Source organism: Mus caroli, unplaced genomic scaffold, assembly GCF_978045245.1.
Source record: "Mus caroli unplaced genomic scaffold, Mus_caroli_1 scaffold_1, whole genome shotgun sequence".
NCBI lineage: Eukaryota > Metazoa > Chordata > Mammalia > Rodentia > Muridae > Mus > Mus caroli.
This window is the reverse complement of record NW_028227256.1, coordinates 6852525-6870204: the sequence shown is the minus strand read 5'-3', so window position 1 is coordinate 6870204 and position 17680 is coordinate 6852525. Positions and strand designations below refer to the sequence as shown.

Here is a 17680-nt window from a genome sequence, read left to right as displayed (position 1 = left end):
GCCTCCCTCTGTCACTGTTGCTTCAGATGATCCCGAGTGAGACACTGAGATGCAGGTCGGTGCAAAAGCAAGAGGTTTATTTTCTGCTCATCAGAGTCAACCCTCAATCAGTCCTTCTGTCCTATACAGAGTCAACCCTCAATCAGTCCTTCTGTCCTATACAGAGTCAACCCTCAATCAGTCCTTCTGTCCTATACAGAGTCAACCCTCAATCAGTCCTTCTGCCCTATACAGAGTCAACCCTCAATCAGTCCTTCTGTCCTATACAGAGTCAACCCTCAATCAGTCCTTCTGCCCTATACAGAGTCAACCCTCAATCAGTCCTTCTGTCAGATCTCATTACGGATAGTTGTGAACCACCATGTGGCTGCTGGGATTTGAACTCAGGACCTTCGGAAGAGCAGTCGGTGCTCTTAACCACTGAGCCATCTCTCCAACCCATGTGGTTATGTTTGTTCCTCCTTCTTACATGACCCAGGACAAAGTGGTCTAGACTAAAGAAATAGCTAGCATTTGGGGCCCAAGACAAAGATTCTAAATTCCTCTGTTTGGTTCTGTATCTTTTTTTTTTCAGTGTTAGATTTTTTTTTTTTTCTTTTTTGGTTTTTCGAGACAGGGTTTCTCTGTGTAGCCCTGGCTGTCCTGGTACTCACTTTGTAGACCAGGCTGGCCTCGAACTCAGAAATCCGCCTGCCTCTGCCTCCCAAGTGCTGGGATTAAAGGCGTGCGCCACCACGCCCGGCCAGTGTTAGATTTTTAGGTCTAGTAGAAGGGTTCTGAGACAGTTATCCTCTAGAAGATATTTATTAGGAGGGCCATATCATCAATACCATAGAGAAAAGAATGGGGTTCTGAGGAGAGAGCCTTCGGTTCAAGATCAAGGTCATTTTTCTCTTACAAATGTTTGGAGGGTTGGGGGGCTCCACACCATGTAATCTGCTCTAGGAAGTGTAGGAGTCAGAGACAGAAGGCACGAGATAAGAGAGTAAAACTGTAATTCAAATCTACTCTTCTCTGAGGCAGGTAGTGGGCTGGGCGGATGGTGCTGAAGGTCGAGAGTATGGGAGTGCGCTGCAAGGACACAGTAGGTGTTGCCTGTCTGCTGTTTGAAAAGAGGCGTCAAGGAGTGAGAACTGATTTGGGTGGATGGGGTCTATCATCTAACAGCCGTTCATGTGTGTGTGTGTGTATGTGTGTGTGTACATATTTCTGCGTGCACACATGCAGAACCCACATGGTGGTCAATATCAGGTGCCTTCCTCACTCAGTCCCCACCTTATTAGTTATTTGTATTGTGTGTACGTGTAAATACATATGTGTGTAGGCCAGAGACAGATCACCCTTCACCTTATTTTTTTGAGGCAGAATATTATTGAACCTGGAACTCAGAGATTAAGATAGACTGGCAGTTGGAGTTCAGAGCTCAGAGTAAAGAGACAGAAAGCAGAAAGAGGCCAGAGTCTGACCTCAGCAGATAAAACTATCTATTTCAATAATGAAGGTCAGACACTACAGTGGAGACTGTAGACCTGAAGACTGCAATGGCCTTGCTTTACTGGAATTGTTTGCTCAACCATGACAGATTATCCTGGGATCATTTCAGCAAACATTTCTCCCCTCTAGGTGTGCCTGACAATAACTATTGCGAAAGTCAGCTGTAATCTCACAGGAATCCTGTTTTAAACCTTCGCTGGGGAGCCACTGAGGTCGGTCCAGGGGTCCTCCTGTGGCCACATCCCCAGTGCACGGGGATTTTATGGTGTCCAAATTTCCTTCTCTGTTGCTGTGTATAAAACAATGACCAAAACCAATTTAGGGTGAAAAGGGTTTACTTTGCTTTACATCATAGTTCATCATTGAAGGAACTCAAGGCAGGAATTCAAGGATGGAGCCGAAGCAGAAGCCATAAATTAATGCCACTTACTGGCTTGCTCTGCACACCTTGCCCAGCTTGCTTTCTTATACAACCCAGGGCCACCTGCCCAAAGGGGGTACCACCCACAGCAGGCTGAGCCCTCCCACTGCAATCATGAATCAGGAAAATTCTCCATAGACTTACCTACAGCCAATTCCATAGAGGCAATTCCTCAGTTGATGTTTCCTCAACTTTGAGGGAAGCTCTAGTTTGTGTCAAGTTGACAAAAGATAAGCAGCAAGCCCTTTACCCACAGAGTCATCTCTCCAGCTTCTTTCAGAAGAGAGAGAGATGGGATGATTTTTTTTTTTTCCAATTTAAGAATTCGATTTTTGGGCTGGCGAGATGGCTCAGTGGGTAAGAGCACCCGACTGCTCTTCCGAAGGTCCAGAGTTCAAATCCCAGCAACCACATGGTGGCTCATAACCATCCGTAACTAGATCTGGCGCCCTCTTCTGGAGTGTCTGAAGACAGCTACAGTGTACTTATGTATAATAATAAATAAACCTTTGGGACAGAGCAAGCAGGGACTGAGCGAGCGGAGTTGACCGGAGCAAGCCGAGGTCCTAAAAATTTCAATTCCCAACAACCACATGAAGGCTTACAACTAACTGTACAGCTACAGTGTACTTATATACACAAAATAAATAAATAAATCTTTAAAAGAATTTGATTTTACTCTTTCATGTATATATTTCAGGCAAGATCATAAACATTTCTTTTTCTGGCATCTAACCTAATGTTTTGTAGCCAGGACTCAAGAATAGAGACTGAGATAAATAACATGGATAAAATATGAAAGTCCAGGCCATTGAGATGCCTTGACCGATAAGGGTGTTTGCTGTACAAGCCTGCCAACCTGAGCTCCATCTTAAGAACACATATAAAGGTAGAAAGACAGAAAAAGTCCATGGAGCTCTTCTCTGGCCGCCATGTGAGCACACACATAATGTGCCCCTGTAAACGTGACTTTTATTTACCTGAAATCATTGTTATCTCTGAGGCTTTCTGCCTTTGGCTTCTAATCTAGGCCTAGTCCTGTAGCTTCTAGCCTTCGTACAATCTAATCTAGGCTTTTAATGTTTTCAGTCTCTGAAACTTACTGCTGAATAAGTTCACCCCTTCCTATTCTTTCTGAACTTTGGCTGGCAGGCCAACCCGGGAGCTCTGGCTCGGACTCCTCTCCAAGCTGACTGATTCAATCTGGCTTCTCACTCAATTTCTGACTTTTTACTCCGCTTGGCCTCAAACTAACTCTGGAAATCTGTTCTAATCTTCTGGCTCTTTCTCCTTCTCTGGCTTATTCTTTCTTCACCTGTTCTCTCTCTGTAACTTGTTCTCTCTTTGTAATCTGTCTCTGTATAACTGTCCCAGTAAAATGACCTTTTCTCTGCCTGCCCCTCAAATAGCTTTCCTTGTATCCTATTCTATTAAATCTTTCTCTGATTCATCACTTTGCCTGCCACTCAATTAGACATCACTTTTAAACATGGATACTTCCTTCTACAAACTAATTTTATCTTCCTTGTTGGGATTCAAGATATGTACTAAGGGCATGTCTGTATTAAGGCCAGAGGAAATAAAGGTATATGCTAAGGGCAGAGCCACACCACAATTAAAAACTGTTTTTTTTCCTTTAATTAAATAACACAATCTTAGAGTTCACTGTGTGAGCAAATATCCTGCAATATACTACCAATAAAAAAAAAATCAAAACTAGAAAATCAGCGGGGCATGGTGGCGCACACCTTTAATCCCAGCACTCGGGAGGCAGAGGCAGGCAGATTTCTGAGTTCGAGGCCAGCCTGGTCTACAAAGTGAGTGCCAGGACAGCCAGGGCTACACAGAGAAACCCTGTCTCGAAAAAACAAAAACAAAAACAAAACAAAACAAAAAAACAAAACAAAACAAAAAAACCTAGAAAATCAATGCAATCATAACATTCACAAACAAGGTAACTTTGCTGGGTAGTTTGATGTCAGTTTGACACATGCTATAGAGGAGGCTCCCTCAATTGAGAAACTGCTAACATCAGACTAGGCTGTATGCAAACCTATAGGACATTTTCTTAATTAGTGGTTAATGACGAAGGCACAGAATGAGCTAAAGAATGAAAAGGAGCCAGAAGATGAGAACAGATTGCCAGAGTTAGTTTGAGGCCAAGGAGAGTAAAAAGTCAGAGGCTGAGAGAGAAGCCAGCTCTTTGTAGGTGAGGATAGCCCTGGGCCAGGGATCCTGAGAAGCAAGCTGAGAAGGCATGAGATAAACCAGTAAGCTTCACCCCTCCATGACCTCTGCATTGGTTTCTGTACTCCTTGAGTTCCTGTTTTGACTTCCTTCAGTGATGAATAGTGTCTTAGAATGCTGAATCAAATAAGCCCTTTCCCTCCCCAACTTGCTTTTGGTTGTGGTACTTCATCATGACCATTAAGTTCAACAATAGTCACAATGGTGTACTACTCAGCTATTAAAAAGAATAAATTTATGAAATTCCTAAGCAAATGGTTGGACCTGGAGGGCATTATCCTGAATGAGGTAACCCAATCACAAAAGAACTCAAATGATATGTACTCACTGATAAGTGGATATTAGCCCAGAAACTTAGAATACCCAAGATATAAGTTACAATTTGCAAAACACATGAAACTCAAGAAGAACGAAGACCAAAGTGTGGACACTTTGCCCCTTCTTAGAATTGGGAACAAAACACCCATGGAAGGAGTTACAGAGACAAAGTTTGGAGCTGAGACAAAAGGATGGACCATCTAGAGACTGCCATATCCAGGGATCCATCCCATAATCAGCCTCCAGACGCTGACACCATTGCATACACTAGCAAGATTGTGCTGATAGGACCCTGATATAGCAGTCTCTAGTGAGACTAGGCCGGGGCCTAGCAAACACAGAAGTGGATGGTCACAGTCAGCTATTGGACGGATCACAGGGCCCCCGATGGAGGAGCTAGAGAAAGTACCCAAGGAGCTAAAGGGATCTCTAACCCTATAGGTGGAACAATATGAACTAACCAATACCCCGGAGTTCTTGACTCTACCTGCATATGTATCAAAAGATGGCCTAGTCGGCCATCACTGGAAAGAGAGGCCCATTGGACTTGCAAACTTTATATGCCCCAGTACAGGGGAATGCCAGGGCCAAAAAGTGGGAGTGGGTGGGTAGGGGGCTGGGGGGGAGGGTATGGGGGACTTTTGGGATAGCATTGGAAATGTAAATGAGGAAAATACCTAATTAAAAAAAAAGTTCAACAATAGTAACTCTAACACATTAGGTGACTACTTTATTTTTTCTTTTTTTAAAAAGATATATTTATTTATTTTTATATATGTGAGTACACTTTAGCTTTCTTCAGACACACCAGGGGGGCATTGGATCTCATTATAGATGTTGTGAGACACCACGTGGTTGCAGGGATTTGAACTCAGGATCTCTGGAAGAGCAGTCAGTGCTCTTAACCAGCTGAGCCATCTCTCCAGCCTGGTGACTACTTCATGACTAAGAAAAATTCTATTACTATTACAAATCAAACTCATTAACAGCTTTTCCTTTTTTTCTTTTCTTTCTTTCTTTTTTTTTTTTTTTTTTTTCTTCTTCTTTGGGTTTGTTTCGAGACAGGGTTTCTCTGTGTAGCCCTGGCTGTCCTGGAACTCACTCTGTAGACCAGGCTGGCCTCGAACTCAGAAATCCGCCTGCCTCTGCCTCCCGAGTGCTAGGATTAAAGGTGTGCGCCACCACGCCCGGCACTCTCTTTTTTTTTTTTCTGACAACCAATTTTTCTCTCTCTTTCTGTGAGTGTGTCCGTGTGCTTGCTGCTTCCAGAACAGTAACTCTTAATGGAGCTGCTGTGGCTGGGGATGTCTTAGCAGTTAAGAACACTGACTGTTCATCCAGACGACCCAGGGTTAGATTCCCAGCACCCACATTGTAAGTTGGCTCACATATAACCCCAGTTCCAGGGCATCTCTACTGAACGCTGTCAGTACCAGGTTCGTGGGCGAGGCACACATGGCTTGCGTGCAGGCCAAACACCCATACATATAAAATAAATCTTAGAAAAAAAATTAAATAGTTTCTAATACCAACGGTTTTTAAACACTGGAGTAGATGAGGATGTAGAAGACCCAGCAAACATTAGGACCTGGACTGGGAGACTGTCCTATTTTAAGGCATTATTCATTACTTGAAAAATCAATTAAATAGCTCTAGCGGAAGTATTCGCATTAACTCCCACAACCTGCTGCCTCTGCCTCAATAGAAACACAGAGCAGGAAGAGGAGGGGGTGAAGGTGAGCACGCAGAAGAGGGCTGGCCGGAAGAGGCGGGGCCTGCAGGAACGCCTTAAGGTCGCGCACGCTGGGCCACTTCCTTTCCCGGCAGCGCCATGGAGCGCAAGCTGACGGTGCAGCATGGCGCACAGCGGAGGCCGCGGGCGGCCGAACCCGGCGTGTCCTTGGGCTCTTCCAGGTGCGAATCCTGCGGTCTACTTAAGGCCGTGTGTGCGGAGAGGGGTTCCTTGTTGGCGGCGTCGGTCACTAGCCGGGTACCGGGGCCCCATGGCTCCCGGGTTTGGTGTGGCCCTTGGCCCGCCGTGAGCGGCGGGGCGCGTTGCCGCGCGCTCGCGTTTTGAGATGGTCTCCAAATCTTAACCGAGCTTACTTATAAGGTCTGCTCCTCTGGACGCTTCGAAGTGCAGGGAGAAGCGGCCGCTCTCACATGGGCCTGCACCCTGGCCGGAGTCCCTTTGTATCCCCAAGAAAAGCCACCATGCGGTCATTTCAGGCTTCCTAAGTGAGTAATCCATTTCTCTATAGGAAATTTTACAGAGGCGGAAAAGTATTGCTTCTAAGATGTTAAGACCGCCAATTTTAGGCCTTTTTTTAAAAGATTAATAGTTTGATCTGAAGTATTGGCATCACTCTAAAAAATTTGTATTCCTGGATCAACCCTTAAGTATGATCTAAAGTTGGAGCAAAATTTTCGAACTTCCTGAAAGCCACACAGGGTGGGGATGCTGGCAAAAGAAGGTGCTAGTAAGTTCTGAAGCGTATGGATACAAAAGAACACTACATTTCAGACCTGTATGTTATACTTTACTGTTGGTATCTATAAGCTAAATTGGGTACTCTGGATTTCTGTAAACTCAGCGTTTCAAATAAGAAAATGATTAAGGATTTCTCATCGTTTTGCAGGTCATAAGTTATCACCAGTAATCGGTTCAATCATTAATTCTGTTGGAGTTAAGTAGGATATGACTTTAAGTTAGTACTGGCAGTGAAGGGCGTGAGTAAAATGCTTTTCTGTCTGTGATGGACGGGTGATGGGACAGGAACTCAAGCACCACAGGGACCTGGAGTTAGCAGATGCAGAAGCCATGGAGGAATGATGCTATTAGCTTACTCTTTGGTTCTTCGAGAACACAGGACCTCCAGCCCAGGGGTGGTGGCTGCCCCCTTACCCCAGTCACTGATTATGCCTTACAGGCGTGCTTGCCCACAGCCCTATCTTAAGGATGCATTTTTACAATTGTAGCTTACTATACCAGTAATTAGCTTGTGTCAAGTTGACATAAAAGTAGCCAGTGCACACTCATACAAAGTACTAAAACATGGAAGTAAAATGAGAGTTCACAAATATTTTAATTTTTAGGTGCAACAAAACCGGTCTCATTTGAAGGTGCTTGAACAAATATTTTCTAAAAACTTGTCATGGAGAGTGATTGAAACAAGCTACCAGGACTACATTTGCCAATAGCAAGGTACAAATTGTGTGTGTTTTTTCTTTGTGGTTTGATTAACAGGGCCTTAATAGCTGGCACAATGATGACTTAAATTTTTGCCGTTTACCCAGCTGAGTGTTTCTTTGAAGAGAGAATCTTAAAAGACTGAGATGCCAGCAGTATATAGAGGATGCAAATAACTAACATGTGATGCTATTGTTAAAATGGGTTACTGTTTGATCTCCCCAGCATGGAGGTGGCTGTAGTGGATGTCCAGCTTTGGGAGCTGCGATTCCTAAAGACCCTTTATTGTTTTGGGTAAGTTTGCTTGATCAGTCATGTATCTGGATTCGGTAATGTTTGATAACACTGAGGGACTGGAGCCAGTTCGTTTTGAAGATCATTAGGGTGAACACCTGGGCCTAGTTTGAGATGGAAGAAAAATGATTTTGGGTTTCTGACTGTTTTTTTTTCTTTTGGGAAGGTGCAGCTTACATATTGGAAGGTAAAACGAAGACCATGAACAAAGTCAAGAAACCATGAACAGAAGCAATTGGTGAAAATTAATATTTAATTTAATATTAATAAGTTATATATAAATAAACAGTTATTCTTAATTGCTGTGGGCAGTAATTTCTTTAAAATGTCATTCTTGTGGTAAAATAAACTTCTCATCTTTCATGAGCTGCGGACTTTTTGTCAACACAATCCTGATGGCTGGCAAGTAAGTAGCCAGCAATGCACAGCAGGAAAGTGATTAGGCAGTCTGTCTAGGATCACTTGAAACTCTAAAACTGGATTTCCTTGAGTGAAGACTTGGCTAAATCTTTAACCAATAGAATTCCTAAGTTTAATAAGTAGCTTAAAAATTCAACATTCTGATGACTTGGGCCTTTGTAAGGGCTGGGGAAGTTAACAAGGCACAGAGCTCTGGATTTGATTCCCAGGACAGAAATTGCCAACATTGGGCTTTCCAGGTGTGTTGTCTGTTTATTTTATATAAGAATTGTTTTGTTTTTACCCTAGAGACCTAGACTTAACCACATCATATGAAAAGGCACAAAGCAAGTCTTGTATATACTATATCATTAACTTGCTGTTCAGATCAAGTACCAAAATACAAAGTGCTGTGTGACCCTGTAGTACCTACCACCTCCTGGCAGGAAGACTACTTGACCCCAGGAATGTTGTCTTTAGGTTGTATATAGCAGAAGGCATATATAAGATTCTCACAGCTTTCCTTAACTCCACATTTAGCTTTATAAAGCAATATGCCCATAATGCACATGTTAAATAAAGAAAAGCCTTACATAGGCACTTTGGGTCATTAAGTTGCAGTGATTTGAACTCATCACTGGTAATTAATGAGCTTCAGCTGGGTATGTTGGTAGGTAAAGTGTTGCTACCTGGTGGGTAGAATGAGCACAACCTTTTTCACACTACAATGTTCTCTACTGTGTGTGTGTCCGTCATATACATATACACTGGAGTAACCAGGAAGCTTTTGATGTCAAGCTCCTTGGTAACATTTAAAATTTCTGTTCTTGGTTTAGATGTTGGGTTATTTGCATATTTGTAATTATGATGGGCCACATTTCATTCTCTAAATGACATTCTAACAAATAGCCTTGAGATGATACATAATCTGAACCATTACTCTGAAATCATACATCTACCAAGGCTTATGGGGGCATGAAAGGTAATTCTTTTTTTTTATTAGGTATTTTCTTCATTTACATTTCCAAAGCTATCCCAAAAGTCCCCCATGCCCTCTTCCCCCATCCCCCACTCCCACTTCTCGGCCCTGGTGTTCCCCTCTACTTAGGCATATAAAGTTTATAAGACCAATGGGCCTCTCTTTCCACTGATGGCCGAATAGGCCATCTTCTGATACATAAGCAGCTAGAGACAGCTCCGGGGTTACTGGTTAGTTCATATTGTTGTTCCACCTATAGGGTTGCAGACCCCTTCAGCTCCTTGGGTGCTTTCTCTAGCTTCTCCATTGGGGTCCCTGTGTTTCATCCAATAGCTGACTGTGAGCATCCACTTCTTTCTTTACTAGGCTCGAAAGGTACTTTTTTTTTTTTCTTCCTTCGAGACAGGGTTTCTCTGTGTAGTCCTGGCTGATCCTGGAACTCACTCTGTAGACCAGAAATCCACCTGCCTCTGCCTCCCGAGTGCTGGGATCAAAGACATGCGCCACCATGCCCGGCTCAAAAGGTAATTCTTAAATTGCTTATTCATCACTAGAAAAGACAGTTGTCCCAGGTCCACATGTGGCAATAAACTGTTGGAGCTGCTGTTGGCACTGAGTCAGGTAGAGATCTCTTTGCTCTAAATATTCTTCGTTATACAGTTCAAATGGAAATAGTGCATTGGGAGCAACACAAAATGCAGTGGCCCCTAAATGAAGAACAAAATAGAGTGTAAATGAGACCTTAAAAATGGAGGTGTGTTTCAACAAAATAAGGATTGAAAAGTTAACTACTGAATATTGAGTTTCATCATAGTTTTATTTTGGTAGCCCTTTATTTTGAGTAGTCTTGGCTGGCTTGTATCTACCTCTGAGCACTGTGATTATCACATATAGCTGATTTAAACATTTTAAAACATAAAATGGTCTTTAGTATGCGTTACCCAACCAGGTTCTCGAGCCCCCCTCTCTCAGGCCCATTCCTCTATACGCGTTCTGTATAATGGAATCCTCACCTCTGATGGTTCTCCCCACACTCAGGACCAGGCTGCTCTCCACTACAAGCCTGTGCCATCATAGTGTTGACTGTACACTATCATTAGTTTATTGTATATCATAAATACTTTAGTATTTACATTTGAGAAAACCATCCCTCCCTGGATCCCACATCCCCCAGCTACTGCCCTTTTTTCCTCATCAAAGTTCAGTTGTCTCTGGGCTGTTTCCAAGCCACACCTATCCAATCCTCATTTCTACTCTAGCTCCACTACAAACCTCTGGCTTAACAGACGGAATTGTAATTTCCATAGCATGCATCCAGTGTTCACTCACTTTGGAAACCCTTTCTTAGCTTGTGGAACACCATACATACCTTTCTTCTATAAACTGGTTTCTGCTTGTTAGCTTTTTCTTTTTTTTTCCAGCCCATTTCTAAACATGAATTCTTCAAAGTCAGTTATAGAATTCTCTGTATTTTAGGTGGTTTCATCCTTCATCCACTTGACTTAAAATACCATCTCCGTTCTAATTCTTATATTTCCAGGTTAAAACTCCTTTAAGATTCAGTTTTTTTTTTTTTAAATACTGTGTGTGTGTGTTTATAGCTTGATTGGCAACGATTTAGTCACCTGACTTCATTTTCTTGAAAGTACCTGTACTTACTTCAGTGCATTCTTACCTGCCCTCCATCTCAGCCTTCAGGTTAAATAACCCTTACAGAAGTCTCTTTTATTCTTGACTTACTGCAATTCTCTAGAGTATCTGTTGTCCAAGTTCAGCTGACATGCATATCATGTCCAGTCTTGGGGACATTTTTTTTTTAAGATTTTATCTATTTTATGTATAGGAATATACTGTAACTGTCTTCTGACACACCAGAAGAGGGCATTGGATCCCATTACAGATGGTTGTGAGCCACCACGTGTTTGCTCAGGACCCCAGGAAGAGTCAGTGCTCTTAACTGCTGAGCCATTTCTCCAGCCCTCAGGGACATCTCTTTAGACATTTTTAAAATTATTTGTCCTCTGATTGCCCTCTGAAAGACCCAACAAGCCGCTGAGTGAGTCAGATGCAGATATTTGTACCCAACCAATGGACAGAAGCTGCTGACTCCTGTGGTTGAATTAGGGGAAAGCTGGAAGAAGCCGAGGAGGAGGGCAACCCTGTAGGAGGACCAGCAGTCTCAACCTGGACCTTTGAGATCTCTTAAAACACTGGATCACCAACCAGGCAGCATACACCAGCTGATTTAAGGCCTCCAACACAGAGCAGAGGACTGCTGAGTCTGGGTTTAGTCAGAGAAGATGCACCTAATCTTCAAGAGACTGGAGGCCCCAGGGAGTTTAGAGGTCTGGTGGGGTGGGGAGTGGAGACATCGTCATTGAGACAGGGAGGTGGGGAGGGGCTATGGGATGTGGAACAGTTTGAGGGTAGACTGGGAAGGGATTAAAATCTGGAGTTTAAAATAAATGTATCAAAAAAATTATTTGTCCTTTGTCTCCTCCCCCTTTCTTTGTACACTTTAAGCAATATCTTTTACTTTAGGAGTTTTTTTGTTTCTCCATCTAATATTTTATCGACTTTTCCATTTTCCATTATTAGCAATTTATACTCATATACATATATGATATATATGTATGTATATCATATATATGTAACTTTTTTGCCTTGTTTCCTTTGTACAATATTTTGTATTTTGACTTTATCTGCTTTTTAAGATAAGACTCAGGATCTTTAGTCTTTATTTTCTTTCTCTCTCTCTCTTTTTTTTTTTTTTTCTAGATAGGGTTTCTCTGTGTAGCCCTGGCTGTCCTGGAACTCACTTTGTAGACCAGGCTGGCCTCGAACTCAGAAATCTGCCTGCTTCTGCCTCCCAAGTGCTGGGATTAAAGGCGTGCACCACCACCACCTGGCTTTTCTCTTAACATTTTTAAAGTTTGACTTGATTCACAATTGGGAATTCTTTTTCCCTTTTTAAAAACCCCTTTGTCTTAGTTTCCCCTTCGTCACATTCTTTGTTTTTCCTTTCCCTTACATTTATTTGCTCTTGCTTGGCTTCTTTGTTGTTTTTCTTTGCTTGCCTCCTATTCTTATCTCTCTCACTCTGTTCTTTCCAGTTATGGAGGAAGAAGGTGTGGGAGGGCAGGGAGTGTGGGGAGGGCAGTCTATGTTCTAGAAAACAAAGTCTGCTTTGATAAGACACAGCCTTAAGTAAGCTCAAGTACAAATACTTAATATCTCCCCTATTTAGTATTTGTTGGAACCAGTGTTTAATTCAGGATGACAGTGTTTTCTAGTAATCATTTCTCTCAATAACCTATTTCATAAAATGTATAGTCTGTCTGTCTCCTTTGGGAAGGACGCCTAGGAATGTGTGTATAATAATGTACAAGCCCCTTGGGCTTCTAAGCTGAGTGCTTGGCTTGACTGTAGGAGAAGGAACAGCTCAGTGGTAAGAACCTGGCTGCTTTTCCAGAGAACTGGGTACTTGGGAGGCTGAGATTTGACAGCAAGTCAAGGGTGAGCCTGGGCCTGTGCTGTGAGACTTAATCTCACAGATACTCCAAATAGCAGTCATGCGTAAGTCAGTGTTTATTAGCAGATGATACTGGCACCACCATGGTGGCATAGCTGGAATCCCAGCTTAGAGATGGAGGTAGTATGATTTTGAGTTCACAACCAGCCTGGGCTATATGCTGAAACTCTTGTCTTGAACAAACAGTAAATGTTCAAATTCAAGAAAGTCATATCCAATAACAATAAAGATTAATTATTTTAAAGTATTTAAAGTGTAGCAATAATTTAATAAGCTAAGAATATTTAGTATTACTAAGTGCATTACCATATTTCAGTGTGAGAGAGATTTCAAACAATAAGGCTGCAATGAGCACATCTTCTCTGAGCACTGCATTCCTTAAGTTCAGTCGAGCATGAGCTTCAGATAAAGAAACTCTAAGAAAGAAAACTGAGGTTAGTAAAAACATAAAAATAATATTTAAACAGGAACAAACCAAGACAACATGAACTACATGTTAAAGGTCTGCACACTATTTTTCTTTTAAGCTATTTCTTTCCCAGAATCTTAAATAAATTGTGTCAGAAGAGGCAAATCTGACTTATCATAAAGGGGAGGGGACTTCTGCTCCAATAAATACAAAAAAGGGGAAACAGTCTGACTAAACATCTCTTACATATAGATCCTTGGTTCCTTTGTCAGCCCCTCATCTATCTAAAGTCCATGGAAACTTACAATTCAAAGTTCTTGATATATAGCGAGCTCTGTCCACAGCATCCTGAACTTCATTACCCCTTTGAACATATGCTCCCACTCACTCCTTGTAGGAGGAGTAACTTACCTCTTTAAACATGTAAACTGCTTTTTACCTGAAATAGCTTTCAGCTTTCATCAGGCAGATGTGAGGCTCTTAAGTAACTGCTGGATACTTGAGATTCAGGGAACTGAAGTTGAGTCTGTAGACTTTACTGACTGAGAGACTTGGGCATGAAGAGTGTGTGTGTGTGTGTGTGTGTGTGTGTGTGTGTGTGTGTGTGTGTGTGTGTGTGAAGGAGGATAGGGGGATAGGATACTGAATAAGATAATCTCTATCACTGTAGTCTCCACCCACTGGTCTCGTTCCATATGCTGGAGCTAGAGATCAAAATCTGACAACTTTTCAAATGTTCAGTTATTTTCATAGTTGGTTCATGGTTTATTTTTTCCAATGTGAATATTCCTAGTGTCTGTAATGGCAGGAGGGCTAGTGGTGTGGTTCAAAGATACAAGACCCTGGGTTCCAGCCTAAACTGTGTACGCACTCGAACACACACACGGGTGCAGACACATGCACACAATGTCATAAAACATAACTTGTCTTTTGGTTTTTTGAGATAAAGTCTCTCTGTAGCCCCAGCTATCTTGGAACTTGCTGTCAGGTTGGCAGTGAACTCATAGGTACCCACCTGCCTGTGCCCTCTGAGTGCTGGCATTTAAGGTGTGTGTCACAACATCTGGGGAAACACAACTTTCTTAACATTGCAGCTATTTTCCTTATGAGCTGATTTGGTTAACCTTTACAATATAGTATCCTGTGTTTCTTTTAATTGTCAGAGTGGAGATAAGATGGAGCTCTCATTTCCTTGCTCTTAAAACATGTTCTATTTTTTAAAAAAGATTTATTTATTTATCTTTATGTTTATTGGTACACTGTAGCTGGACAGATGGTTGTGAGCCTTCATGTGGTTGTTAGGAATTGAATTTTTAGGACCTCTGCTTGCTCTGGTCAACCCAGCTCACTCAAGTAGGTCCTGCTCGCTCCGGCCCAAATATTTATTTATTATTATACATAAGTACACTGTAGCTGTCTTCATATGCACCAGAAGAGGGCGTCAGATCTCATTACGGATGGTTGTGAGCCACCATGTGGTTGCTGGGATTTGAACTCAGGACCTTTGGAAGAGCAGTCAGTGCTCTTAACCGTCTCCAGCCCACATGTTCTATTAATACAACTTAAATCTCAAAATGATAAGTCATTTTATGTTTGTTCACATTAAACACAGAATGAAATCTCATATTGGGTTGGAGACTTTACATTTATTTTTATTAACCTTTTGCTAGATCAAGATCATAATTCAAATCTGTGAGCATCTCTCAATGTAACATATTTGATTTTGTTTTGTTTTGTTTTGTTTTGTTTTGTTTGTTTTTCGAGACAGGGTTTCTCTGTATAGCTCTGGCTGTCCTGGAACTCACTCTGTAGACCAGGCTGGCCTCGAACTCAGAAATCCGCCTGCCTCTGCCTCCCGAGTGCTGGGATTAAAGGCATGCGCCACCATGCCTGGCCATATTTGATTATTGTAACCCTAGTGTCCTCATTCAGAATCCTGAAAAATACGTGTGGAACCTTCATAAAATGAGAGAGAAATGAATATTCTACAGAAGAGGAGAAAACTGAAGACTTAATGAGTTTTCTCAGTAAGTGTTCTTTTACCTAGCTCTTATAAACCCATACCCACTCTCAGTATTTGTCCATACAATATACAAAGGTAGTTATATTAAAATTAACTCTGCCTGATTTGGGGGCCATATAGTCATATGTAATATAAGGTTATAGAAGTTTAAGTACGGAGTGTCTTACCACAGACAAAAGGCAACATGAGATAGTGGAACTTCAAAACTGATGCAGTGTAGTTTTGTGAGTATTATATATATGACTTTATTATGTAATTCTGATTAGTACTTAGAAATTTTCATTAAGGAGTTGATTTTACCTTGGCTTGCTTTCCCCATTTTCAGTTTTATTTAAATAACCATATAGTGGAAGAAAGTAATTAACATATCTATTGCCATAGACCCATGCATGGAGCTTCCTACACACTTAATTTGTTTATTGGATTATTTTACTCTTGATCTTAATAACTTGAGATTGTATTTTACTATGTCAAATGGAGTAATGGGCTCTAAGTAAGGAACTATAAACTATGATAGAGCCACACCATAATATCACATTCTCAACACAGTGATACTGATGTGGCTATGTGTGTATAATTTCATTTGGGAAAACAGAATGTATTTATTAACAATATAAAATATATTTGTTTGCTTATATATATGTTTAACATACTGACTTAAATATAACATTCAGGGCTGGAGAGATGATGCCTCAGCAGTTAAGAGCACTGGCTGTTCTTTTTTTTTTTTTTTTTTTTTTTTTTGGTTTTTCGAGACAGGGTTTCTCTGTAAAGCCCTGGCTGTCCTGGAACTCACTTTGTAGACCAGGCTGGCCTCGAACTCAGAATCCGCCTGCCTCTGCCTCCCGAGTGCTAGGATTTTTTTTTTTATTACATCTTTTCCTCAATTACATTTCCAATGCTATTCCAAAAGTCCCCCATACCCTCCCCCCTACTTCCCTACCCACCCATTCCCATTTTTTTGGCCCTGGCGTTCCCCTGTACTGGGGCATATAAAGTTTGCATGTCCAATGGGCCTCTCTTTCCAGTGATGGCTGACTAGGCCATCTTTTGATACATATGAGTGCTAGGATTAAAGGCGTGCGCCACCACGCCCGGCGAGCACTGGCTGTTCTTACAGAGGTCCTGTGTTTAGTTCCCAGCAACCATTTGGCAGCTCATGTCCATCTATAATGAGATCTAGTGCCCTCTTCTGATCTGCAGGATACATGCAGGCAGAATACTGTATACATAATTAATAAATCAATCTTTAAAAGAACAAATATAGACAAACATACATACACTTAAAGATGGTCCAGTAAAGGGCTTGTTACACAAGCACAAGAACCTAAGTCCAGTCCCCAGCACACACAGAAAAAATCTGAGTGCAGCTGTGAGCCTACAATGCAAAACTGTTAACAGTGTGATTACCTCTTGGGGCATGGGCAGGAATACACAGTGTTAGCAGGATGCACTATTCATTTTATTTTATTTTATTTTTAAAGATTTATTTATTAGTATATGTAAGTACATTGTAGCTGTCTTCAGACACACCAGAAGAGGGCGTCAGATCTCATTACAGATGGTTGTGAGCCACCATGTGGTTGCTGGGGTTTGAACTCGGGACCTTTGAACGAGCAGTCAGTGCTCTTAACCGCCAAGCCATCTCTCCAGCCCCCAACACTACTCATTTAGACTCTGTGATGTCCGTAATTTCTTTTATAATATGAACTATTCATTATTTACTTCCTAAAAGAACAACAATGCATTTATTAATGTGTTTTAAAGTACAAGGACCAGGCTGGGAAAATGTCTTACTGATAGAGTGCTTGCCTTGCATACAGAAGTCTTGTGTTCAATTCTTGACGCTACACTAAATACATAAATGAGGAGTTCAGAGGGAGGCAATGGAGGTATATTGGATCTAAACACATTCTATGCACGTATGAATAATAAATAAATTACTTAATAGGAAAGAAAATTTCTTTAGGCCCAACTACAACTTATTTGAAACACAAACAACCACATTAAAAAAAATCAATCATTTGCTGGCCGGGCGGTGGTGGCCCACGCCTTTAATCCTAGCACTTGGGAGGCAGAGGCAGGCAGATTTCTGAGTTCGAGGCCAGCCTGGTCTACAGAGTTCCAGGACAGTCAGGGCTACACAGAAACCTTGTCTCGAAAAACAAAAAAAAAAAAACCAAAAATCCAAAAAACCAAAACCAAAAACAAATATCAATCATTTGCCTTGAAATCTTTGTAATTTTCTCAGGCATATCCATCAGAAATAATTTAGGGAGAAGAGTTATTGGTGGTCTGAATGACTTAAAACTATAACAAAGGAAGTCATTAAGTCATCTTAAACTTTTCTAAAACAAAGTAAATAATCAACCAA

General features: G+C 41.6%; 1 protein-coding gene, 1 long non-coding RNA gene and 1 other non-coding gene across 3 annotated transcripts in view; 2 read left to right on the top strand and 1 right to left on the bottom strand.

Annotated features, from left to right (window-relative positions):
- The first annotated feature begins 6282 nt into the window (after nucleotides 1–6282).
- Nucleotides 6283–8263, top strand: LOC110303030 (uncharacterized). The gene is made up of 4 exons (XR_002378895.3): nucleotides 6283–6394; nucleotides 7577–7685; nucleotides 7896–7964; nucleotides 8131–8263. It is a non-coding gene; the product is annotated as an uncharacterized LOC110303030 (long non-coding RNA).
- On the top strand, nucleotides 7738–7824 carry LOC115032440 (small nucleolar RNA SNORD87). The gene has a single exon (XR_003838117.1). It is a non-coding gene; the product is annotated as a small nucleolar RNA SNORD87 (small nucleolar RNA).
- A 1474-nt stretch (nucleotides 8264–9737) lies between the features above and the next one.
- Mcmdc2 (minichromosome maintenance domain containing 2) overlaps nucleotides 9738–17680 on the bottom strand; it is a 32701-nt gene continuing 24758 nt past the window's right edge. The window contains exons 13-14 of the mRNA XM_029484027.2: nucleotides 13181–13290; nucleotides 9738–10049 (exon numbers count right to left, since the gene is read on the bottom strand). Coding sequence (XP_029339887.1) covers nucleotides 9883–10049; nucleotides 13181–13290 — 277 coding nt within the window. The 3' untranslated portion in view covers nucleotides 9738–9882. The remainder of the gene's footprint in view (nucleotides 10050–13180; nucleotides 13291–17680) is intronic.